The 27,052-nt window shown below is 40.3% G+C and overlaps 1 protein-coding gene across 1 annotated transcript; it reads left to right on the forward strand.

The window, feature by feature from the left end:
* Window positions 1-212: 212 nt before the first annotated feature.
* On the forward strand, window positions 213-27,052 carry CXHXorf58 (chromosome X CXorf58 homolog). Its single transcript, XM_053202177.1, has 9 exons — window positions 213-348; window positions 3,207-3,348; window positions 4,615-4,714; window positions 6,519-6,613; window positions 6,972-7,083; window positions 12,985-13,116; window positions 21,611-21,840; window positions 24,017-24,179; window positions 24,733-27,052. Exons 2-9 carry the CDS (start codon window positions 3,224-3,226, stop codon window positions 24,904-24,906), a joined length of 1,131 nt encoding a protein of 376 aa, XP_053058152.1. The 5' UTR covers window positions 213-348; window positions 3,207-3,223; the 3' UTR covers window positions 24,907-27,052.

Raw genomic sequence — 27,052 nt, forward strand, 5'->3', positions numbered from 1 at the left:
CCTGGTCTGGTAGCGGCGTCGCCGAGCTGCAGCGCGTCGCTCCTCAGACTGCCTGGGAACGCAAGCCCCGCCTCCAGGAGGCTCCGCCCCTGCGCCAGCCGTTGCTAGGCGGCAGGAAAGCGCCAGCTCCGTGTGGGCGACACGCGGGGGCGCGAGGAGGGAGGTGCCGGGCACCGCGCCGCGCTGGGAATAGGCCTTCGCTGCCGCGATTGGGCGCCCAGCGACTTGGGCTGGGAATCCTCTGCTCCGAGGGCGCCGGGCGGGGGCGCTCGACGGGTATCGAGCTGCTTTTAAAGTCTCATGGCCGGAAGTCGCCGACCTCTGGGGCCTGGATTTATCTCACAAAAGGTTTTCAGATTTTTTTTTTTTTTTTTACCGTGGGGTGGAAGTTCCTAAGGTTTTAAATTTAATATAATTTTCCATGTCCTTTACTCTCGAAAGGCCCTGACTTTTTTCCCTTTAAAATACTTAAGCGTATACCCGTCCCTGGGAATCACATGTCCCTTCATACTACTAGAAATAGGTAATAATGAGAATACTTATCTTATTAACAAGAATAGCAGAAACTAACGTAGTGTTTACTATGTGCTCAGCTCTAATCTAAGCTCCTTACACATATTCATCTAATCTTTCCAACAACCCAGGTAGATGAGTATGATTATTAGTCCCAGTTTAGTAGATTAGGAAACCGAGGCACAAAGAAGTAATTTGTACAAGGCCACACCGAAAAAGCGGGAACCCGGGATCCAAACCTAGGTAGTCTGCCTTTAAAACCTGTGATCTCGCCTAAATAATTGTTATAGTGTCTCATAATGAGGGTTTCATATTTCAATCTGTGTTATGCTTCCTCACCCCATAGAAAGTGTAAATTCATCCAGGCAGGCATCTGGAAGATTTTTGTGGTTTGTGTAGTGGCATGTCGCTGCCTTCCAGCCCAAGACCAAAGACAAGTGTTCAACCACTTGTAGTTGTACAAGTTGAGTATATCTCTGATTGCTGCGAGGAAAACTCACAACTTGGCACAACGGGGCATCTCACTAAGGGGGTGCTAGAAAGATGTATAATAAGATTTGGGCTTTGGTTGGGTCATGTGGGAGCGAATTCAAGGAAGCCCAGCTTTGCTCTGGTTTGGGTGTTGTTAGGAAGCCAGGGTAACACCAAAGCCCAGCTGTGAGTGTCAGGCCAACTCCCAGATGTTATGGGCTGATTTTCTCTTGATCCAGATATTTGTATATTCCAAGCCATCCCCATCCATATCCCCAAGGACAAATATTGAAAAGACTCTGAAGGCTCTGTATCAGTAATGGAATGTCACGTGTATATAAAAGTGTGAAGTATAGTGATAAATTAGGGTAAGAGTTCTTAATTCAGGGGGTGTATGAACTTAGATGGGGAAAAAATTACAACTTTATTTTCACTCATCTGTAGCTGAACTTTAGCATTTCTTTCAATTATAGTATAGGCAGTAAAGCACAGTAGTATCAGCAGTACTGGCGACTTTCTCCCCAGTAGAAAGCACAGATATTTTCATATAATGGTACAGTCGTAGCAGACATCTTGACATAGCATTTCTGCTCATTACCTCTTGACGAGTACAGTAGTTTTGAGAACTCTCATTTAATGCATAAAGAGGACAAATTCCTATAGTTTTGATTTTGAAAATGTTTTCACAGTGATTTCAATATAATTGTGGAGTCCTTTGTGATCATACGTGTTTTATGTTATGAATTTATAAAACATAATTCTTAGGGGTGCCTGGGTGGCTTAGTCAGTTAAGCAACTGACTCTTGATTTCAGCTCAGGTCATAATTTCATGGCTCATGAGTTCGAGCCCCACACACGGAGACTGCTAGGGATTCTCTCTCTCTTTCTGCTCCTCCTCCACGTGTGCACACACTCTCTCTCTCTCAAAACAAACTTAAAAAAATAATAACATAATTCTTAGAAGGAGTCTGTCCAGGGGCGACTGGTTGGCACAGTCAGTTAAGCATCTGACTCTTGATTTTGACTCAGGTCATGATGTCAGAGTCATGGGATGGAGCCTGCTTGAAATTCTCTCTCTCTCCCTCTGCCCCTCTCCCCAACTCATGCTCTGTCTCTCTCTCTCCAAAAAAAAAAAAAAAAAAGAGTCTGTCCATACAGGTCCATGGCACCAGAAGAAAGGATAAAGAGTCCCTGCTTTAGTAGAAGAGACTAAGCAGTGACTTTGAATTTCGGAACTGCATTCAAATTGGAGTAATGTGTTAAAGGATGGAAAACCAAAGGTCGAATCATTTAGTATACACCCTCTCACTTTACCATGGAGGGAGCTTAGCTACGGAGAGGTTAAGGAACTTGCCCAAAGTCTCACTGCTATTTCATGATAAAACCAGGACAGAAAGTTCTCAGGCAAGCATGTAAAAACCCTGCACTCTCGGTAGGCACAGAAGATCCCATAGTTAGCAAGATGCCTCCGGCCCTCAACAAGCTTATTGGGGTGACCGCCAAGAAAACAAATTATGATGCAATATGAGAAGTACTGTAAAAGAAAAACGTGTATGGTATTATGGGACCTTGGAGACAGGGTGAGCCGTTGTATGAAAAAGAGAGGGTGGAAAACTTCAGAGAAGAGGCATCAATTAGCTGGCGTCTTGGAGCCTGAGTTGATGTTTGCTGGTGGTGGAGACGTCACTGCAGGGAGAGGAAATGGCATGATCAGTGGTACAGGTGTGTAAAACATTGACTAATTTTGGGGACAAGTTCTTGTTCTCACAGTCTAGAGAGGAATGCTGATGAAAGTTGGTATTTTGATGTTTGAGAGATTGGACACTAGACAGAAAAGTCTGGAACACCATTCTAAGGAGTGTGGACTTCAGTGTGGAGGAAATGAAGTGTCCCTGAAAGATTTTAAGTTAGGGAGTGAGAAGGCTAGATTATTGCTCTACGGGATTAACTCAGCTGCAGTGTGGAGGAACCCAGAAGGACACACAGACTGGAGACTGAAGGCCAGTTAGAAGGCTATGGATAGATCCACTTGTCTTTTCCATATACCTCAGAATATTTTTAGTACATAAAGCATGCAAACTGTAAGCAACATTAAGATCCATGTTGCCTTCCTTTGTAAAGGGTTCTGTTATTAGCCCAACAACCATATGGCAGTTCAGTTTTGTCCAAACAGTGCAATAATATAGATTATGACCTCAAATGCTGAATCTGTGTACTTTCAGAGTACTTCGTCAGGAAAATGAAGCACTGGAAGTGCTTCTCAAAGGCATCAGTTACTGATGTTCTGAAACCAGATAAGCCATGCTCAGGAAAAGACCACAAAGTGCATTTGTCAAATACTGTAAAGGGAACGGCAGTACAACAGTAAGTAGCTGTCTTTCGCCCTTTATCATTTTCCACCACGGGTCAGTTTCCATACGGTATTTACCCAGCTAATCAAACACTTCTTGTTTTATAAATTAGAGGGGTTTTTTTGTCTGTTTTAAAATTACTTTTGAATTGGATAGTAATTATAATAATTATGGTATTTCATAATTTGCAAAGCATGCTAACACACATTTCTTTGATCCTGACAACTGTGAAGCAGTCTTATTATTACATTTTATAAATGAGGAAGCAGCCACTGGGAGAAGGTAAGTGATTTGCATAAGGTTAACTAGCTAATGAATGGCATCAGCTAGGATTTAAAGCTTTGTTTCCATACTTCAGGCCTTTTCAACTCTGCGTCTTGTAGTCTGCATTCGCCAGCTAATGGTGACTTTATATAAGAGTACTTACTTGGGGCGCCTGGGTGGCTCAGTCGGTTAAGCGGCTGACTTCGGCTCGGGTCATGATCTCGCGGTTCGTGACTTCAAGCCCCGCGTCGGGCTCTGTGCTGACAGCTCAGAGCCTGGAGCCTGTTTCAGATTCTGTGTCTCCCTCTCTCTGACTCTCCCCTGTTCATGCTCTGTCTCTCTCTGTCTCAAAAATAAATAAAGGTTAAAAAAAAAAAAGAGTACTTACTTCTCTTTACATGAAGCCTTGTGAGGGGTAATGATGGGATGGGGAGTGGAGGTTGGGAAAGGGTGGTCCCTACAATTCGCTAGTGCTGACACATGATCAAAAGTAAAATAATTCTTTTACCTGACCTGACGGGGTGAGCCTGGTTCAAGCAAAGATCAAAGAAGGGAGTTTCTCTTTTTGGGGCATGGTTGTCTGTTCCCAGAAGAAAATTGGACCTACCGTAACTTTGAGTATTCTGCATGCTATTTTCATTGACTTGGACTAGTCGGACAGTGTTTTAAAGAACTAACTGTAATGGAATCATTTTAGGTCACAGATGTTTCAAGAAAGCAGATTTGTCCCTTCACACGTTTTTATTTATAATATATATACTTTTGCTGATACAGTTTTAGCTGGGACTTTTTTTTGATCTCAAGGGAAATGTTCTCAAATATTTTATATCCTCATTCTGACTAAATTCTGCAAATGACCAGTTCCAATTACCACATCGAAATGTTCCTCATAGGTCAGTCTTAGGGTGGGGGATGGGATGGTACAGGGGGAAGAAGCAGAAATTCAGAGTTCCCCAAGATTTTAGGAAAATGGAAACTACTTCACTCATCTTAACCTCTTTTTGTTCCCTCTCAGAACTAATAAAGATATTTCAGCCCAAAGGATACAGAGAGCTTGGTTATCTCATATGGACCAAACAATATTTCAACTCCTAAAGCACACGATTCGTGCAGCAGTATGTATTTTGCTTTTTGTTTTCTCTGGAAGATTTAATTACTTACAAGCTAAAAGGTGTGTGAAGTAAAGATAGAACATGTAACCTTTTTTTGATGTCCTATTTGAACCTAATAATAACGCATGCGGTTCTAGGATTGCCCTAAATGAATATTTCTGGATTTATTTGTAAATGACGTGACTATTATTTCCTTTTCTGAAACCAAAATAAGATCTTTTAAAAATTTCGATTTCTTATTTGAAGATGTGGGCCAGTGATCATCAACAAGAAAAATCTCTGAATTAAAAGTGCCCTTACCTTCCAGCCGGCAATCTCACTTCTAGGAATGCATTCTACAACACATGTACAGTTTCATCGCAGTATTGTTTATAACAGCAGAGAAAGTAAACCATAGAGTGTTCACCTATGGGATGCTAGTTAAATAAGCCTTGGTGCTTTCGTAGTGTTAAACCTCGCAGCCTTGCATGTGATTCTGCAATACAAACAAAGGCAGCTAAGATAGCTCATTGGTGAAAAAAGGCAAGTGCAGGGCAGTGTGAGTAATATGGTCCTATTTAAGTACAAAACAGAAACGAAAGCAAAAACAAAAACACCCCAAAGGTGGGCATGCCCCACCTCCACTCTCCAAAAGAACAACTCTGGCAACGCCAGCGGAGTATTAAGCTTTCCTTCATACAGTACCAAATATTCTAAGCATATCACCCCTGATTACAGTAGTCTGTAATTAGTGATAGTCACATTAAGGGAGTTTTAGCAGCTCTGAGCAGCTTGTACACTTCTTCACCATCTGAGCCACAGACCCATTTCTGATGCCAGTAAGCAGAATACCTCAGGGAAAACCCACTCAGGTAAGTGGGTGCCGGTTCAGGTCCATTACCCGTTCATTGTCTTCATGTATGGCACTGGCATTTAATGATCATAATACTGGTTTTGGTATAACTTTAGATGCTTAGGGTAACAGAAAAAAGGAAATTAATTCTTTTTTTAAAAAATCTGTTGTCCTGGCACTTCAAGATCCTACCTTACATTAATAATGATTTGTCATTATAAAAGGCCTTTGGTGTACTTTTTTATGTGATTGTCATAGGCATAAACGTTGGCCGGGTCATATGGGGGCAGGGGGTGGGGGCTTTAGAGTCAAAGAGATCTATGTTTGCATCCTGGCTTGTCCATTTATTACCCGCGTGCCTTTGAATAAATTACAGACACCCCCAGAGTTTCAGCCTGCTCATTGGAAAGCTGAGAACAATAATGGTTGAATAATATTGCTGAGGTGTAAAGATTAAATGAGGTTATGTATATAAGGCGTTAACAGAGCAGGTGGTATATAAAAGGTGCTTAAAAGCTAGTGACATTACAGTTATTTTCCTCATTTTACAGTGATTCATTCAATACCAAATATTTGTTAACCACCTGCTGTATTCCAAGGACTGTATTAAATGCTAAGAACACATGATAGAGTAAAAAGACAGTATCCCGTATCTTCACGCCCCTTACAGTCTAGTGGAAGACACAGATTAGTTTATAGTTAATTAGAGTACATTGTGAAAAGTGTTGTCAGAGGGAAAAAACAGTGCCTGGGATCTCAAGGAGGGACACCTACTCAAACTTGGAGGCTAAAAGGTTGAAGTAACTGACTCAAGGCTACACGGGTAATAAACGGAGGAGCCAAGACTAGAACCTGGGTCTTTAGAACATCAAGTCTGGTGTACTGTTCACTTCACCATGCCACCTCTGTTATTTTCAGTAAATTACGTCTGGGCAGGGTACCATTTTCCATTGATAGCATCATCATCTATTTCAGGAACTTCGTGTGGCACATCAAATACTGAAGGAAGTGAGCCCCTTAGAGGCTGAGCTTGTGAAAGATCCTAGCATGAAGTGTAAAGTTAGATTCAGGTAATATTTCTATACTGATTTATTTCAAGAAGCACTTAGTTAAAATGAAGAAAACTTAGAAATTTATTTTCTTAAGTCCTCATAAGTTCTCAGGGTATAATTACAGAGTAAATGTGTTGTTCTTATTTTCATTTATTATGTGGAGAAACAGAGACATGACTCTTAGGCCACAAGTTGCCTTGAGAGTGGCTCCTTTTCCATGATGTGTCCAATCTGACACACGAATGAGAATAGTTGTGCGCCCACACACCAAAGTGTGACTCTTTCACCTCTGTAATCCATTTTGTTACCTGTTACGGAGGAGAAGTAACAGCCCCAAGCCTGATGCCAGATGACTAATTTTGGGTCTTTATTTCAGATTTAGTGGTGAAACATTTCCACCTGTCATCGTATTTAAAATTTTTCTTCATACCGAAGGACATGGTTACAACTATTTCAGTGGAAAAAAATTCTTAAAGCCATCGAGTGAGGTGATGTTTCTTTCACAATGTACATTTTATGTTGCTTTAGTTTCTTAACATCTATGTAGTATCTAAATTGCACTTGAAATGTACAGACTAAGTTATTTCACCATTAAACAGCCCAGCAGGCGGGTAATATTTTTTTAAGCATTATGTTTCAAGAGTGTCTCTGTTTATCAGCTAAAAAATATTTGGAATGAATTCCCTATATAAGGCTCTAAAAATACTCATCACTTTTCTTTGTATTAAAATTTTGTGGGCGCCTACGTGGCTCAGTCACTTAAGCATCTGACTTCAGCTCAGGTCATGATCTCACGGTTCATGGGTTCGAGCCCTGCAATGCCCTGAGTTCTGGGTATATATACCAGTATATATACAGTAATTCTATCTACAGCATAGGAATCATCTGAGAATCTTGTTAAAATGTAGTTTCTGAGGTGCCTGGGTGGCTCAGTTGGTTAAGCGTCTGACTTCAGCTCAGGTCATGATCTCACAGTTTGTGAGTTTGAGCCCCGCATCAGGCTCTCTGCTGTCAGCACAGAGCCTGCTTTGAGTCCCCTGTCCCCCTCGTTCTCCACCTCTCCCCCACTTCTTCTCTCCCCCCCCCAAATAAATAAATAAACTTAAAAAATGTAATTTCTGATTCATTAGCTCTGGGACAGGATGTGTGATTCTGCATTTCTAACCAGTTCCTAGGTGCTGCCACTACTGCTGGCCCACGGACCCTACTTTTAATAACAAGGATCTACAGTGTAGGTTTGCTCCTTTGGCCTTTATACACGACAATGATTGAGAAAAACATGTGCATTCTTATACTTAGCCTCTTATAAACCGTACATCAAAGGTTATTTTCCTGTAGCCTTCTGGAAATAGTTTACATGAAAAGTATGGTCCATCTGAAATCATCAGTAATGGAATGTGTTCAGGATAGAAGACCATACAGCCTGGGAGTTTTCTTTTTTTTTTTTTAAATATATTTATGCATTTATTTTGAGGAAGGGGGGGCAGAGAGGGAGGGAGAGAATCCCAAGCAGGCTCTGCACTGTCAACATAGAGCCGTATGCGGGCCTCAAACCCACAAACTGTGAGATCATGACCTGAGCCAAAATCAAGAGTCAGATGCTCAACCAACTGAGCCACCCAGGTGCCCCTGGGAGTTTCTGATCAGATTCAGGATGTACGGCATTTATTCTCTGAAGAATATTAGAAAATAAAAAGAGACTGCTTTTCTCTGTGTTCTCAGGCAATATCAGAGAAAATTTAATTCAGTTTCAGAATGTATCAAATGGACTGTGTGTTTTCATATGGAATATGGTGTTCCGGAAACAATATTTGTTCATTTATATAGAATAACTTCAAATGCAAAAGTTGATATTTATCCTACATCTTGAGGAATAAAGTCGTGCTACATTTATGTACAGAATGAGCTTGTCGTTGTTCCTATAAAATATCATCAATTCTTGGTTTTCTGAGGTTACATAATGAGACTTTTCCAGGAACTGAAATTCTCTTGGATCTGCCCTTGGTGGCCCCTACTGTCCACAAGCTGGAGCAAATGAAAAACTTAGAGGTCGTGACTGGAAAGCACTGTGTGTATATTAAAACTCATAAAAATGCTGTATAATAAATTCAGTTTTTATTTAAATTACAAAGTAACTGTTGGGAAAAAAAGGAAATAGCACAGAGGTTTTTTTAAAAAGAAAACCACCTCATGCCTTTTCTCTCTGTGCTGTGACTTCCACTTTCCTGGGGTGATCACTGTTAATAGTTTACTGTGTCTCCTTCTTTTGTTCCATAAAAAATACTCACACAAATATATTTTTAAAAAATTTTGATCTTATTATAAAAATGTGATAGCACTATTTAGTTTGAGTTTTTCACTAAATATTCTAAGGGGATTTAAATGATCAGAACACAAGAGAACAGTTTAGAATTCCTTTTTCCCTTTAGTTCAACTTTGTAACAAACTCTGCTAACACTTGGATACATGGTTGATAGAAAACCTGTAGAAGTAGAATTTTTCTCACTCTAAGTCTACTCAGGTCCTTTGAATGTAGAAATTGTGTGTTTAGCAAACTGATCCAACTTTTCTAAGTTCACTTTCTCTTGTTTTAAAGATTTTATTTTATTATTATTATTTTTTAAATGTTTATTTATTTTTGAGAGAGGGAGAGAGCGGGGGAGGGGCAGAGAGAGAGGGAGACACAGAATCCAAAGCAGGCTCTGGGCTCTGAGCTCTCAGCACAGAGCCTGATGCAGGGCTCGAACTCACTCACCGTGAGATCATGGAGATCATGACCTGAGCCCAAGTCAGATACTCAAATGACTGAGCCACCCAGGTGCCCCTTAAGATTTTATTTTGGGGTAATCTCTATACCCAACATGGGGTTCGAACCCACGACCCCAAGATCAAGAGTCACATGCTCTACCAACTCAGCCAGCCAGGTGCCCCCACTTACTTCTTAATATGAAATAAACAAGTCAGTTTTAGTTCAGACGTGTAATCTAAGTTCACTTATGAAGAAGGGGAGTTTCACAGAGTTTTGTTATTGTTCTGTCTTTTCCCTAGTTGTTATTTCCATTTCTAGTTTCATTTCCTTACCATTTCCCGATGGTATTTCTCAGGTATTCACACACACACACACATAAAAACAAGTGAAAGGATGTAGAATAGCCTAAACCACTTTAGAGAAGGACAAAGATTTACATTAGCTGATTTCAAGATTTAAAAAGCTAAAATGATCCTGACAGTGTCGTCATGGCATAAAGAGACACATAGATCAATGAGATAGGATAGAGAATTCAGAAATACACCCGCTCATAGATGATCAATTGATTTTCATCAAAGGTGCCAAGTCAGTTCAAATGGTGCTAGAACAATCAGATAGCCATGTGTACCAAAAAGAGATCTCACTTCAGTTACCTACTTCGATGATCTATTTTCAGAGCAATGCTTATTTTCAGAGGGTTGTCACTATAGTTCATCCTCCCAACTATATTTAGAATATTCTAAAGCCTTGCTACTCAGAGTGTGATCTACAGACCCGCAGCACTGGCATCCCCTGGAACTTATTAGCAGTACAGAATGTCAGCCCCCACCCCAGACCCACTGAATCAACACCTGGATTTTAACAAGACCCCCCCCCCCCCAGATGACCCTACGTACAATGGAGTTTGACAAGCACTAAAGTTGCCCGCTGCACACACCATGGCCTGGAATGCCTCTGAGTAATTGCCTGTTCTCACACATTAATATCCAGCAACCATTAGTTTCAACTGAAGATCCCTGTTCTTTTTGAGGATTGGGCATTTAGGTAAAAAGGAAAAACATTATTATTAATATTAGCTGCCCTTATTGAGCACTATCAAGTACTATGTTAAACATTTCGTGTGCATTATCATTGCATTCTCATAAACTCTAGAATGTACAGCCTGTTGTCATCCTCAGTTTTAAAAGACTAAGTAACTTGCCAAAGGTCCCACATCTAGAAAGCGAAGGAACCGTTATCAAGACCCAGTAATCCTGACTCCAGAGCCTGCGTTCTTAACCAATCTTGAGTCAGGAGGCCTGCTAAATGTGTTCTCTTCCACGGCCCCCTGATAACTCTGGTGAGGTGCATGTTACTCCCATTCTGACTGCAAGGAAGCTGCAACTTGGAGGGGCTTGTCAGGGGCAGAGCTGAGGCTTGCATACTCTCAGTCTGTCCGCTGCCCTGTGCGCACTTTGAGGTTGAAACAACACCAGCGGTTGTGGTGGTTTTATTAATTCTGAGCCTGTATATCACTGTACTGCTCCAAACCAGAAACACGGTTCCCGTGCAGGGATGCCAGCTTTTGCTAGTTTCGAGAGTGTCAATTTCCAGGCGGGCGGGGAAGTGACTTCAGATAGCAGAGTAACTTGACAAGCGCAGGTGTGGATCTGGGCCAGCGGCAGGGCTGTGGGGGCTTCTGAGCCACAGTGATGCCAGGTATCAGGGGAGGTGTCACATTTAGAGATGCCCCTCTTGGGCCTTTTGAGTCACCCACTAAGAATGGAACCTGCCTCTTGAATTCTAGTCTGATTGGCTGCTGTCCTGGGCTTCTTGCCCAGTTTCCGCCCTTCCCCTTCACCTGGGTCTGGGCTCTTCTCTCCCATCCCTTCCTACCCAGAAGTACTTTCCCGAATCTGGCCTTACGCGGCAGATGCCTGAGAAAGAACATCCTGGCCGTCGGAGGGCAAACTTTTTTCAAACCCCTGTCGCAAGTGGGCAGCGAGCCTGCCCTGCGCTGCCAGGCATAGGGTTTTTTTGGCTGGATACTGGGCTGGGCCCGACACAGCTGAGCCACACAGCTGAGGCGCTGTGCAAATAAGGAAACCAGGGCTGGGAGGGATTGGGTGGTGGCTGAGTGGAGTAGAGTGGGGAAGAACTGACAAGAAATACCCTTACCAAGTAACTTGAGCTAAAATAAAATATAGTTATATCTAAAGAAATCCTCAGAACAGAAATTATATGGCTTTCAGACTTGTTCACTGTACAATTTATTTGCTTTTACCTCTAGTATCGTTGTGAGGATGGTTAATGAGAACCCACAGGAAATTAATTGCAAGAAAGCATAATGGAGATACGTGCCAATACTGCCTTCTCTTTAGAGGCATAGTGTATAAAGAAACTAATGAAATGGAAAACAAAGATGATCTGCGTAAAGGAAGGTTCCATCACATAAGCTGTTTCTGTCCCTTGCAGGTAGCGCATTAGGAATAAAACTATAACCATTTGAATATTCTTTCCTTTTCCATATGTGTCTGTGTTTTAAGCTTTGGAATTAGAAAAACTTAAAAAGCAATATTCTTAATAACAAAAGTGAAAAATTGAAATGGGAAATACATTCAGCCTCATTGTTACATTGTATGTTAAGTAAAAAAGAACAGAGATTCCAAATTTCGATCTCGTCTCAGCCAGCCTCCTATCAGCCTTATAACACGGAGTTCCCATGCTTTCACAAATACACATTCTGAGATACAAAGGAAAAGAGAGACTAATCTGGAATCTAAAGATATTTGGATTTTCATCTACACCAGTCTCCCTTCTCATAAGCATATGCTTTGTGGCCAGAAGCATAGATATGTAATATAAATATGTGTTAGAAGAGTCAGCACATACTTATGGGGGGTGGGAACAAGGGTGGGGAGTACTTAAGTCTCTACTCACAGTCTATGTATAGCGCTTAGCAAAGGATGGGTGTATGTGGAAGGGTACGGTGCAAATAGGGCTGGATGGGATCTGGTCCTCCGCACTTACTGTCATTCCTGTACCTCTGCCCTCTCAGGTGCTTTCCTTGAGTATAAAATGCTGACACTTCGGACCGAAAAAAAACTGCTTTGCTACTCTCTGGCCCCTGAGAATGAAGTGTGAAACAGGGAAGTCTAAGCAATCTGAAACGTCCCTGTTTCCATTTGGGGGTGAGGGATTAGCTAACACATGAAAGAGAGGCACCCGGTGACACCTTTCAGAGCAGCTCCCAGGGCGACCGATGTAACAACCAAGGACGTTTTCTTTGCCCTGACAGCATGAGTGACGTTAGAGATTTGTTTTGTTTTGTTTTGTTTTTTTAAGGGAAAAGAATGGGATTTTTTTGAGGGGGGAAAACAGATTAAAAAAAAAACATGTTTCTCTGAGAATTGTAAACTCATTACTGCTCCACCTACATTTTAAAACTATGTAGACATGGTTATGGAAACAAATTTTAAGTGGTTTAAAAATTCCTATACAGTCTTTTCTTTGTAAATACAGTATTTTTATTGACCAGCAAGCTGCCAGAAGGAAGGAACAACATTTGATGTGTTTGTCAGAAACAACATGTGAATCGTGCACTGGTAATTACTGCTATTATACTACTGTTTTAAAAGTCTATTTTCTATTCTCTTTATAGGCAGTGGCCGATGCTTGCAAAATAATGGGGAAAAGGAGATTTTGTCATCAAGTTATGGAAGAGGAACGTTTTTTCCAGAAGTTCAAAATAACTGATGAAATTGATATTGTCACCCTGCAAGATTACATGCAAGTAAGGAATTGAGATTTAGATATTAGAAACAACAATTAAAAAAAGCCTCTGGCCTTGTACTCCAAGAAGAAAGGATCATACATGTTTTTCACTGTAACAAGATACACACAATGTAAAATTTACCATTTTATCATTTTATTGTTGATTTATTTTGAAAGAGAGAGCGAGCACGTGTGAGCGAGCGAGGGCGGTTGGGGCAGGGAGAGAGAGAGAATTGCAAGCAGGTTCCACACTGTCATTGCAGAGCCCGACGTGGGGCTTGAACTCACAAACTGTGAGATCATGACCTGAGCCAAAATCAAGAGTTGAATGCTTAACCAACTGAGCCACCCAGGCACCCCCAAAATTTACCATTTTAAATGGTACAATTCACTGGCATTAAGTGCATTCATGATGTTGTGCAAACACCACCCCCATCTAGTTCCAGAACCTTTTTGTCACCCCAAAGGGAAAGTTCATATCTATTAAGCTGTCACTCCCCATTCTTCCATCATTCCAGCCCTTATCAACCACGGATCTGCTTTCTGTCTCCCTGTCTCTGCTTTACCTATTCTGGGTAGTTTCTGTTAATGGAATCGTATAATATTTGGCTTTTTACATTTGGGGAGTGATAGCTACTGAATGTGGCTTTTCTTTTGGGGGTGATGGAAATGTTTTGTGGTTAGATAGTAGTGATACAATGTTTATTTAGACTGAATTGTATACTTTAAAATGGTTAAAATGGTGAATTTTAGATTACGTGAATTTTATCTCAGTAAAAAAGTCAAAAATTCAAATACATGGTGCTAAAATAGTGCAAGATGGAGATTTGGCCTGGTAATGAAGGGTCCGATTATTGTTTGGATGCTGTGTGCTTCTAGTAACAGAATGTTCCCAGCCACAAGAGGCTTAGACAACAAAGGACGTTTATTGTCCCATGTCCAAAGTGCACAGGTAGGTGGGTCCTGGGCTAGCTAATGCAGCAGCCCCAGGACGTCAGGGCTCTGGGTCAGCTCATTCCAGTGCTCTTCTCTTCCTTCACATGGTAACAAGATGCCTATCACGTTCTCAACCTCCTTCAAAGGCAGGAACAAGGGGACTCCTAAGCGTAATTCTCCTTTTTATCTCAAGAAGAAAAATCTTTGCCAGAAGCCCCCAGCAGACTTCCCCTCGGGTTCCTTTGGTCAGAACTGGATCACATGCTCCCCCTAAACTAATCACTGATAAAGGACGTGGGACCGTTTTCCATGATTGACTTAGAACAGTCATGGTTCATATGCTGGGGCCCTCCTTCCTGGAACATATTACTGTTCCATACTTGGAAAAAAAAAAACAAAACAAAACAGGGTTCTGGAGGCAAGGGAGAAGTGGGAAATGCTTGACGGGCAGGCAATCAACAATGTGTCACAGCCTCAGTCTGGGGCTGAGCAGGTGCTGCGCCCCAGGCAGAGACTCTGTGGCAGGAAGAAACGCAGGGCCTGAAAGCAGGTCTGTGGGGCTGGAGAAGAGAGAGCAGAGGGTTTGGCATGTCGGTGGCCTGGAGGGCTGGTAAGAGAGCTTCAGGCAGGCCTTTGGACCATAGTGAGGTGTTTTTCTTTTCTTTCATCCTGTGTCCAACTAGAAGCTGGTACAGTGTGTTAAGAAATGAGGTAATCTAATCTAGTAAGTGAAGAGACCCATGTGGCTGCAGTGTAGAGGATGGATTTGAGGACAGACAGCAAGAGCTTTCTCCTAGTTTGGATGCTTCTGCTGTACTTCAGGAGAGATGGTGGTCTCTTGGTTGAGGGCCATGAGGCTAGAGACACAAGAGATAGTTAGAGAATAAAATGAGTGGAGCCTTGGTGACAGGGAGGCAAGCTAAGGGAAGGTGTCCGACACGGCTCCTCGGTTTCTGGTTTGCATAACAGGTTGGACAGCAGTGCTAAATCAGTGAATGTAAACTAGATACCTAAATAATAATAATAGCAAACGCTACTGTAATACCAACTCCTTTTGTTCTCATAACAATCCTAAGAAGTAGGTACTATTATTACCGCCATTTTACAAGTCCTAAAGAAACAAGGGATCCCAAAATTCTGGCTCATAATAATAACTATTCACTCACTTGTGTCAGTGTGACACATGAAATTACTGCCGTGCCTTAGAGACTCCCAGTTGTGTTTTCTTTCCTTTAGAGCCTTAACCTGGAAAATGAGAGAATTGAACCGGGAAATAAGTAGCGCTTGGGGATGCCGACTGTCTTTGCTAAGGACATGGGTCACGTACTTGCAGACTGTGGCTAAGCCAAGGATTGGTGTCATAGGAAGAAGTCCCCAGATAGACATATTGGGAGAGAGAGACATGATGATTGCTGACATTTATTGAGCCCTTTATGGACACAGCACTGTTTTTAGCTCTTCATTTGCCTACTATCTCCTTCAATCTTCAAATTTGTGAATTATGTGACCCTTTAACAGATGAGAAACATGGAGTTTAACAAGATTTTTAAAAACCTGCCCAAGGTCACATAGCTAAGTTTAGAGCAGGTCATTGATAGTTCTGAGGTGTCTACCCATTTTACTGCTCCACTCTCAGCAAGTAAAACAGTGCTCACTTCACACGGTAGTGCGGGGCCCTAAAAATGACCATGCACGGGTGCCTGGCTGGTTGGTTGGTGGAGCATGCAACTCTTAATCTCGGGGTTGTATGTTCGAGCCCCACATCGGGTGTAGAAATTTCTTAATAATAAAATCTTTAAAAAAAAAAAAGATCGTGCAAGCTGAAACTGTGCAAAGCAAATTTAATAATCAATGGGAAAAATCATGATTGTGCCATGCCTTTAAAAAAAATCTTGTCAATGGGCCACCCGGGTGGCTCAGTTGGTTAAGCGTCTGACTTTGGCTCAGGTCATGATCTCACAGTATGTGGGTTTGAGCCCCTCGTCGGGCTCTGTTGACAGCTTGGAGCCTGGAGCCTGCTTCAGATTCTGTGTCTCCCTCTCTCTCTGCCCCTCCCCTGCTGTTGCTCTCTCTCTCTCTCTCTCTCAAAAATAAACATTAAAAAAATTTTTTTTAAATCTTATCAAAACATTAAAAACTCTCTTGCTATCTGTTATATAGGAAAATGGAAAAAAAGCAAAACATTTATCACCCTATAATTTTAAACATTAGGAACATTGAGGATCAAGAGTGTTTCATTTCTTTGTAAAAAACATATAAACTGTAAATATACTAAAAACCATTGCATTATATACTTTAAATAGGTGAATTGTATGGGATGTGAATCCCAATAAAGCTTTAAAAAACAGTTTATCAGGAGTGGTTTCAACTGCACTTGCCTCTTCTTCTTCTCGTGTAACTTACAATACGTAGTGAGCATCTTTTCTATGCCTTGGTGAATTGTCCTACTCCTTCCTAAGTTTAGATTACCTACCAACATTTTATCCTTTGCACTTTATTTTTAAAAATTTTTATGTTTGTTTCTTTATTTTGAGAAAGAGAGAGAGCGGGGTAGGGGGGGAGAGAGAGAATCCCAAGCAGGCTCCACACTGTTAGCACAGAACCTGGCGTGGGGCTCGATCACGACCTGAGCTGCAATCAAGAGTCAGACGCTCAACCGACTGAGCCACCCAGGTGCCCCTGTCCTTTGCACTTAAAAAAATTTTTTTAACATTTATTCATTTTTGAGAGACACAGAGAGACAGAGCGTGAATGGGGGAAGGGCAGAGAGAGAGGGAGACACAGAATCTGAAGCAGGCTCCAGGCTCTGAGCTGTCAGCACAGAGCCCGGTGTGGGGCACGAACCCATGAACCATGAGATCATGACCTGAGCTGAAGTCGGACGCCTAACCGACTGAGGCACCCGGGCACCCCTACGCTTTAAATGTTGTGAAATCTCAGAGTTCTGGTAATGTGAAGTATCTTTTTTGTCAGCGTCACTTCCTCTGGGCCAGCTTCATCCTTGTTGTCACAACCACTTTCCTCATTTATGCTGGTAAATTCACCTTCACCAAGCTCCTCTAGCTGCCCAGCCACAAGCTCTTGAATGACGGCAATGTCAGTATCCCCTTGGTCACCTATTTCTTGTAGAACTCCATTTACATTTCCAACATTATCACTTTGTGTTTCTCTGTTGGCCTATTCTTTTGATTATCTTTTATTTCTGTGTTATTATATATATATATTTTGGTAAATGTCACATGGGTTTATCACCGGGAGACAAAGAGGTGATACAACTACATACTTTGCTGTCTCTGTGTGAACTGAACAAAACAGATCCTTGGTGACCAATCAGTGACACATTTTGGAAGAAGCGACCTGATTTGTCACTAATCACTACACACATCTGCTATTTATGTAGTGACCTATGGACTGAAGAGCTCTCAGCAAAGTTTGCATTTTATACAATTACTAACTTACACTATGGAAACTGAAATTGAAAGTGTTGTTGGAGGACTGGGCTTATTCAATCAAATGGTAGTAATTAAAATTTCTACCTGCCTAAATAATCAACAGAAAGACTGCTTGTGTGTGTGTGTGTGTGTGTGTGTGTGTGTGTGTGTGAGAGAGAGAGAGAGAGAGAGAGAGAGAGAGAGAGAGCGAGAGATACCCTAAATGCCTAGCTGATATTCTGTTTCCCAGCATTGTAGATCCTCTGGCCCTATTCCATTTATTTACTTATTTATTTTTTGTTTAAAGTTTTTTTTTAAGTTTTAAATTTATTTTTGAGAAGAGTGTGGGTACACAAGTTGGGGAGGGACAGAGAGAGAGGGGGACAGAGGATCTGAAGCAGGCTCCACTGACAGCAGAGAGTCTGATGCGGGGCTGGAACCCACGAACCGCGAGATCATGACTTGAGCCAAAGTTGGACACCTAACTGACTGAGCCACCTGGGCTCCCCTGGCCCTATTTTTCTTTCTTTCTTCCTTTCTTTCTTTCTTCCTTTCCTTCCTTTCTTCCTTTCCTTCTTTCTTTCTTTCTTTCTTTCTTTCTTTCTTTCTTTCTTTCTTTCTTTCTTTTTTTTCCACAGAAAAGTACCCTTTTATTGAGAGGTAAGACTAGTGTATTTACAATATTCCATTGTTAGATCATATAAAATGACTCTGAGACTTTTTAAAGCAGCAGTATTCCAGGAATTACAATTTATAAGGGGAAAAGAAAAACATTGCAAGAATGTTTGTGTTACAGAAAATACATTTGAACAGTGCCAGATACACTTAAGGCTAGGTAGTATTAGACCTTTTCCTCCATCTGTATAGCAATAATCAAAGTACATTTTTGTCACAAAGAAGGCTCATTTTGGAAAGGAAGAAACAATGCAATGTACAGTGATTTCTGTCAGAAGACTAATATGTTTAAAAATAGAGCCTCATCAGTGGTTCTGAATAAGAAATAGCGCTGCCAAGCAGTCCCAAACTCAAATTTGAGATTAACTGTTGGCTCTTTGAAAACTGAAAACTGCTCCAGCCCCTCAGTCTTACGAAAGACTGGGAAATTATCAAATCCTTTACACAACTTCTAATAATGCTTATGAAATAAGATTTTGAAAAAGTTATCTGTTACGGTGCAAAGAACATTTTGGTAGAAATACATGTCTACAGAGGAGCTAAATAATACAAATGTTCATTACATTAACAGATACTGTTCTTGTTCTAAAAAGGTAGAATTATCTAGCCACTGAAAATAATATGGATCAGTCAAAAATATGTAGAAGAGTCCTACAGGGCAACTTGTATAAGTCGATCCCCAAAATATGTATATATCTGACACTCTCCAAATGAGGATATTACTTTTTTGAAGAACATTAGACACAACACTAGGTCTTTTATTATTCCATGAACTATTGAGGTAGGAGTCTCATTTTGTCAATATCATCTAGTTTCACTGATTATGTCATAAGTCAAATGCCAGTACCAAAAGACAGTAATCCACAAGACTGAACTATTAAACTGTGGACCAAGTCTTTCCTTCTTTTGACAAGCAGAAATGGGAGTTCTTTGTGCATTGTGCATACAAAAATAATGCAATCTATGATATATTTTGTAGACATGTTTGTAAATAAAAATCACAGATTTAAATTATAATTTTGCGCATTAAAAAGCTTTGCAACTGTTAAAAAAAAAGGTAAATAGTGCAGTCATTAGTGGTAAAACAAATAGTACTATGGCTGTTGAAATGTGTTCTTACATCTACCAGAAAAGTTGCCAGCTTGGAAAACTGCTAAGAAACAGCTACTGTTTCTTACTGCCAGTCAAGCATCAATAGTAGAAAAAACAACACATTTTTTTAGTGTCATGTTTTTAAGAAACTATAGCCCATTTAATTACTGTAAACTAACTTTAGCATGTGAATTCAGATATTTTCTCCATGAACTCAAGACAAAGCATCTTATGAAGCATTCATCATGTGTATTGATTTTTATGTTATGAAAAGGCTAAAAATAAAGGAAAACTCGGCCTTACATGAAAAGCCCTTAACAAATACCTATAAGTTTAACCTTTTAACATATTACATCTTAAAGTAAACATTACCAATAGTTATTTGATTTATGAAAAGCAAAATAGTAAAACCACTGCTAAAATTAAAAAAAGAAAAAGAAAGAAAGAAAGAAAGAAAGAAAGAAAGAAAGAAAGAAAGAAAGAAAAAGAAAGAAAGAAAGGAAAACACCATGACATGGAAAAATCCATTAGGTTTGCATCATTTAGTATCTTAAATAAAAGACTATTCAATGTAACAGACTACTTCATGGTCAAGAACTCTTTTTGTTAGATGCTTACATATAATGTAGGATACAGATAATCAGGTCAGACTCTCAAGACACATGAGTAGTTCTGAGTGTTCATTTATGAAGAATAAATGACCTTTGTGTATTCCAACAGTGAATATCTAGTTCAGATTTTCATCTGGCTTTAAAATATTAGGAATCAGAAGAACCACCAATGTTTTATTTTAGCCATACATTTATATATTAAAAAAAGGTGATTCATCCATCAAAACTAGGTTTTTCTTGGGTTTAATACATTAAAATGACATAATCCAAGCTAACTCATGCATCACTTTCAGAGACACAGTGCAACTAGAAATATTTTTGCCATTCCAGTGGATATTTCTAGAAAACAAATGCCTATGCGTGTTCCTGCACCCTCAAAATAAAAAGGAAAGAAACAGGCACTGCAGTTTTCCAAGGACGGCTGTGTTTCACACATTGTGGATAAACAATAAAAATCGCCTTCAAGCGTTTCAATAAGTATTGTAACATAGATTTCATCTCCTTTAGTTTGCTCGCTGACTTCTCAGATCACTTGATTAGAAGCCTGTTCTCAGTTCTTCTTTGTTAACTGCTATTGGTACTTTGTAGACTGTACGTTTTAAACTTCTGTGAAGAGCATTACAAGCTATTTCATGTCATTTCATTTTGTGCTGAATATTCCTCAAAGGATTTATAAATAATACAATATTTTAAATGAGTCTTCAGTTCACTTGTTGTTATACCATATTGTTGCTACCAACTTTATCTACAAACGATCTAATTCCAGGTAAATTCAAAAGGGATCCAAGGACTGGCACTCTTCTAATAAAGCCAGTGACCACAGGAAAGAAGCCCATTTCCAATAGCCAGTAGTGCTTTGTCAAAAAAGAGAATCATGGGGCGCCTGGGTGGCTCAGTCGGTTGGGCGTCTGACTTCGGCTCAGGTCATGATCTCAAGGTCTATGAGTTCAAGCCCCGCGTCAGGCTCCGTGCTGACAGCTCAGAGCCTGGAGCCTGCTTCTGCTTCTGTGTCTCCCTCTCTCTCTGCCCCTAACCCACTCGCATTCTGTCTCTGTCTCTCTCAAAAATAAATAAACATTAAAAAAAAATTTTAAAAAAAGGATCATTCCAAAGAACAGGAAAAACACTCCAAATCTTGTTAATCCCATTCCAACGTTCTGGGTGTCCGTTAGGGAGATCATGGCTGCCGTGGTAAGGGCAGTGGCTAGAGCATCTCCCCTATTTTTATTTCTTAAATGAACATTTTATAAGGTTGAATTGATTATATATATTTGAATTTTAACCTTCCTAATTTGATATTTTAAATTCAAAAAATAAATAGCAGTGGGATTTCTACGAATACTATAAATGAAAATAGTGAAATTCGACCCTTAGTACCAGAGATGAACTCATTATTTCTGAAAAGGCTTATGCAAATGTCCTCTCAACCTAAGCATGTTAGGAACAAGTACCACCAGGTATGCAGATCATATATTTGCCATTAAAATGTTTATGCATTAAATAAAGACTTAGTGAGTGTGGTACTGTGTACATGATACTGCGTGACAAGGACCCTGCACACTTCCGGTGGGGAGCTAAGTACACAGATAACTGAAACATCAAGTAGTCGGTAAGAAGCCATAGAAGAACGTTGCTGATAAAGTTCAGAGATGGGATCAGGGAATGCTTTTTGATGAAGTGACATTGGACACGTGAACCTTGAGAAATGTGTCTAAAAACATTCTAGAGTACCCACAACCAGTCATTCTTACCTGTTGTTTCCATATAGTACTCCAGTCTTCTGGATGAGACTCCTGCATCCTATGGTGGCAGAAATAACTACTGGCGAAAATTAAACCTCAAAAACATCCCCAGGACAATGATAATATATGACATAGTTCATTATGCAGAGTCTGGAATAATCTCACACCGTCTACAAAAAGAAATGAAGTATCTGTTACAGAAGCCACAAACGGAAGAGATGCGTAAGCACCAGCTACGGATTGTTTCTGAAGTTAGGTAAAAGTGACATTTTACCTGGGTTGCGATACTAGGGGCATTTCTGAAAATGTTCACTTTCTGCCAAATAGCTCATGAAAGATAATAATAGGGCATATGGGAAAAACAGGGTTGGGGCAGATTGCTCTAAACTTCTGCATCTTTGTAAACAGAACACTAACAAAAAGGACAGTTGGAACCTGGGGAGATAACTTGCACCAGCAGACAGGCAGCTCAGGATGGCTGGAGGCCAGCACAGAAAATATAAAACATGTAGAACGATCGAGTGGAAATTCTGGCATCTCTTTAATGAGAGCAGGTAGTGGGCACGGTGCTAGCGCAGATGGAAGTGTGGCCCTGGGCTAGTGTGGTTGCCTTGTAAGTGGACACGAGAGGCTGGGCAACCTGCCAATAACCGAAACCCCCTCAAGGTGGGGAGTATGGTGGAGCGCCGTAAGGGTGGATCGTGGGCTGAGGGGTGCCACTCTGGGGAGAGAGCCCTAGATGCAGGTGCTAATTCTCGTTTTCATAAATACAGCCAAAAGGGCTCCCGTTGCCTGTGGCACACAGGGCTGAGGACCTTCTTTCCTTTTCTGCCGAAGGTTCTAATTCTCCTCTTGCTACCCCGGCTCTCCTTGCTGAGGACAAATTGCATATAAATTACAGTGACATTATTCCCTTCTTTAGCAATAACATGTGAGCCAATTCATATTATAGAAACTCATGTTGTAGCAAAATAGACTGTATTATGATCTGAAACAGTATGGACAGAATACGACTGCTCTCATTATATTCCTTTTTTCTTTCCATTACAAGTTTCACCTAGCCCATCTTATTTACAAGTGAAGAGCTTTCTTTCTTGAGAAAAAGAAAGAGGTAATCAGATTGAAGAGGATGTATTGGTAGTCAATTTCCACAGAGTCATACTTGAAAGGAAAAAAATACTCGGTTAGTACATGAAGAAGACAGTGGTGACGCAGCATCAGGCAAATGCGCTGGATTTTTTCAGGGCTAGAGATGAGTGGTGCTGCCCCAATAATATAATTTAGCCCATATATTTTATGATCAAGGGTATACATTTGCCAGACAGATGGCCTGGTGTAGGGGGCAGTCTGTCATCATGAAATAGACTTTCTCTAACTCATCCATATAAGCACTGAATATAGAACTTAACCCTATTACCACCAAGGCCAAATAAATGATGTAATTTTCTCTGCCACCATGTATAACCGTCGGCTCCTTGCTATTTGAACCCTTGCCATTGATTGTCTAAGATGAGTCACTGGAAGAGCCAAATTAAGTAGCCAAATTCTAAATCAATTAAAGAGGTAAAAGTATTTTCTTACAGGTTTCTATGAATGCAGTATTAGTTTGGGATCTCCTGGGAGATCAAAGATTTGAGTATGAGTAGTTTATCTGGGAGGTGATCCCCAGAACCATCCATGGAAGGGAAACAGGGAGGGGCAGGCTGCCGAAACAGTGTGTGTCAGCAAACAGGTTATCTCTGCGGGTAAGTGGAGTTTAATCCCTCCCGGGAATGTCCAAGCCATTGTAGAACACGTGACTCAACTTATCCTGCGGGGGCAAGGGAGCTGGGATATGTATATGCCAATGTGCAGTAGTCATTGGCTAAGGACTGCTTAGGAGGTGAGGTAGTAACTCTCGGGCACTTCTTCCACACATGGGCTCCTGTTTTCGCAAGCAAGCCCTCGGGCTGAGTGAGGCCAATGCTGTCAGTTGGAAGCTGGGCCTATGTGCTTTGCAGTGGTAAGGCTTAGGGCGTGGCACCACCTGTATCTGATCCCAGCACTGATAAAAACAGCTTGTTTTCGGCCATTATGAAATTTACCCATTTTTTGGTGTTAGTATATGGTATGTTAAAAAAGATTCAAGTGGCTACTACATGGTATTTTCCAGGAAAACGGATTTTAGATTGGTACCATGTTTTATCATTTTCACCGTCATTGTGGTCCACGTCCTCATATATACACCTTCATAGGTGACAGATAAGGAACTGTGCTGTGGAATTTAAGCAGAAATGATAACTTTGACCTAAAAAATTACATGCAGTACTGCTCCAAAAACTGAGGTCTATGATACATTTGCTGGAAGATGCTTTAAAAAAATAGGGAACTTGCTGTACATTTAAATGTTATTTTGTGCATTTTTTTCTGTCTATAATACAAATCTTTTCTAGATGCCCTTCATCCTTTCCAACTAGCCAACCTTTGTATGGGCCCTACCAACAGCAGAGTCAAATTCAACATCTGGGTCGTCGATCTAAGCAAGCTCAAATGAAAGTTGAAAAAATGAAAAAAGCTTACAAGATGGCTAAAGAAAAAAATGCTTCTGTGGGGACTGTAAGTTGAACTTGTACTGAATTCATTGTTTTGTACACTATTCAAACTGTATGTAATTCTACTTCTATAAGTAGAATTTTCCTTATCTCCACGGTGAAGGTTGAAATGCCTTTGGTATCTACTTAGATAGTCTAAAGCTATGTTCTTCTTGGTGCCCCATGTTTTAAAAATTCTTCAACAACAGAGCTAACCTGATAAATATTGGCTGTTTGGGCTCCGCATCAGTATGAGGTGGTGAACGACAACAGCAGCAATGAAAAACTGTCGTCTCTGTACGTTGACGCTGTCAATTCAGCATGATGCTAATGGTGATTTTTGTCAAAACAAAATCCATTTCTATCTAAACTTACAAAAGCGGTATGTGTAAAGTCGCCCTCAGTATATTCCTACGTTGTAGGAATATTGACAACCAGTGCGTATTGATGTGTTACTTTGTAATTCTTAAAGAATCTGCTCTAAGTTTTTTACGAGGAGGCTAAGTATAAACAGTCACTATAAAAACAAAGTAGTAAAAACCAGTTTTTTTCCGTCTTTTATTTATAATTCTACCTAGGAACCACAGACAGATACATCACGTACAAAGCAAAAAAAGACAGTCATCTTCTCCTCCCCATCTTCTGACATCATGAAAGTTGAACCCATGTCAGATGAGGAATTGAAAAAAGAAGAAAAGGAATTATTTGCCTGGTGTCAAGGCTTATGTATTAATAGTTCTCCATCATATTAATGCACAGCTAACTGATAGAAACCCAAATCATTTAACAATGTGCTTGTCTTGCTAATATGAGTATTAAAGGACAATGAAATGTCCACAAGCCCTCAGGATGCTCTCTTAACCAAATAAATGTGTGACCGATTCTTAAGCCCTTTTTGTATTACTAGAAGTACAAATATTTTTTACTGACAAAATTTTAATCTGAATAAATTATTTCTAGTAGATGCCCTCGAACTAGCTGTATACAGTTTGAGTCAAGAAATGATGTGCAAATTAGTCCCTGGAATTTTTATTCAATTTTGATTTTCCTTCATTTTTGAAAAGCATCTGAACAGGTCATGCTTAGCATAAATATCAGAATTCACAGAAGAAAAGGTTGCTCTTGAGTCAGCTTCCAGTTCCTTTTTTTTTTTAAACTGCCATGTTGTCTTCACAGAGCACCTTGTGATAGACCTATTCTAAATTATAATAAAAATAATAATGAATTTTTTGCTACAGTAGGCATGACATAGCATACCTAATCATTATCCAGGATCCTAAGGACCTGGGGCAGAACGTTGTGCATGCTTTCAACTTGTATGTGAATATTTTTCAAATATTAAAATTGTTTTGAGGAATATTCATCAATTTCCTTTTGAATTGATAATTTTATTCCTGATATAGTATAAATTATTGATACTTCTTGTGATCTAGGCTATTGGATTATATCAAACCTTACCAGCAGCTATGATAATTAAACAAAGTGTATTCTTTATTGAACTATAAAAATACAATTTTTTATTTGGTTTACAATTTAAAATGTGAAGATCGACTGCTGATTTAACTCAGGCAAAGCAGCCTATAAATGAATCTCATTTGCTTTTAAAACATCCTCTCTTTTTAAAAAAATTTTTAAATGTTTATTCTTGAGACAGAGACAGAGCATGAGCGTGGGAGGGACAGAGAGAGAGGGAGACACAGAATCCAAAGCAGGCTCCAGGCTCCGAGCTGTCAGCACAGAGCCCGACGGGGAGCTCGAACTCACAAACTGCGAGATCATGACCTGAGCCGAAGTCAGATGCTTAACGGAATGAACCACCCAGGTGCCCCATAAACATTCTCTCTCTCTTTTTTTAAATGTTCATTTATTTATTTATTTTGAGAGAGAGAGCACGAGATGAGGATCGGCAGAGAGAGAGAATACCAAGCAGGCTCCGTGCTGTCGGCACAAAGCCTGATGTGGGGCTCGAAGTCACAAACCGTAAGATCATGATCTGAGCCAAAATCAAGAGTCGGACGCCTAACGGACTAAGCCATCCAGGTACCCCTGTTAAAACGTTCTCTTAAATGATAAGGAATATTGGAGTAAATGCATATGATTCCCACTAGAATATATTTAATATAAACATGTACTCTTCACTATAATATATTATCATTTGATATCCAAAATTAGGATGGACAATCCCCTTGTTTTCAGACCTTGTACTGGACACTGGTTGAATAGAAAACACGTATTTGTCCTCATGAGTCATATGTACTGTCATTCATTAAACTGGGAGGCAGTCCCTCATTCAATCAAATGTATATCCAGTTCAGTCTATCCATAGTATGTGTAACAACAAAACTAAGGAAGATTTGAGATAACAAGATGAAAGAAGAAGACAAAGGAAGGACAGAGTCTTTACATTTCAGGGCACCCACTTCTCATATTTCATTGGCTCTGACTTTGTCCCACTTCAATGCCTCGCTACAAGGGAGACTGGGAAATGTACACTTGTTTGGGGCAGATATGTACCCAACCAAAATTCTATTGTTATAAAAGAAAAGGATAATGGATATTAAGGCATAAGTAGCATCAGCTGCCAGACAGAGTTTATGTCTTCTATTGATTATCTTAACTCACATTAAACAGTGTAACCACATCACAGAAAATCTTTTTAAAGGTAGAATTACACATGATCTCATCACTATAACAACGTTTTCATTTGCTTTTATCTTTCTAATCTAAATACACACATATTTGGGGGCACCTGGGTGGCTCAGTAGATTAAGTGTGTGACTCTTGGTTTCAGCTCAGGTCATGATCTCACAGTTTGTGGGTTCGAGCTACACATAGGGCTCTGTGCTGGTGGTGAGGAGCCTGCTTGGGACTCTCTCTCTCTCTCTCTCTCTCTCTCTC

Source organism: Acinonyx jubatus, chromosome X (genome assembly GCF_027475565.1).
Source record: "Acinonyx jubatus isolate Ajub_Pintada_27869175 chromosome X, VMU_Ajub_asm_v1.0, whole genome shotgun sequence".
NCBI lineage: Eukaryota > Metazoa > Chordata > Mammalia > Carnivora > Felidae > Acinonyx > Acinonyx jubatus.

Excerpts from the sequence above, each read along its gene's own strand:
- CXHXorf58 (XM_053202177.1), top strand. The coding sequence starts at position 3,224 with ATGAAGCACTGGAAGTGCTTCTCAAAGGCATCAGTTACTGATGTTCTG. Across the intron at positions 3,349-4,614 it reads AAGGGAACGGCAGTACAACA|AACTAATAAAGATATTTCAG; the intron begins GTAAGTAGCTGT and ends GTTCCCTCTCAG. Across the intron at positions 21,841-24,016 it reads CGGATTGTTTCTGAAGTTAG|ATGCCCTTCATCCTTTCCAA; the intron begins GTAAAAGTGACA and ends AATCTTTTCTAG.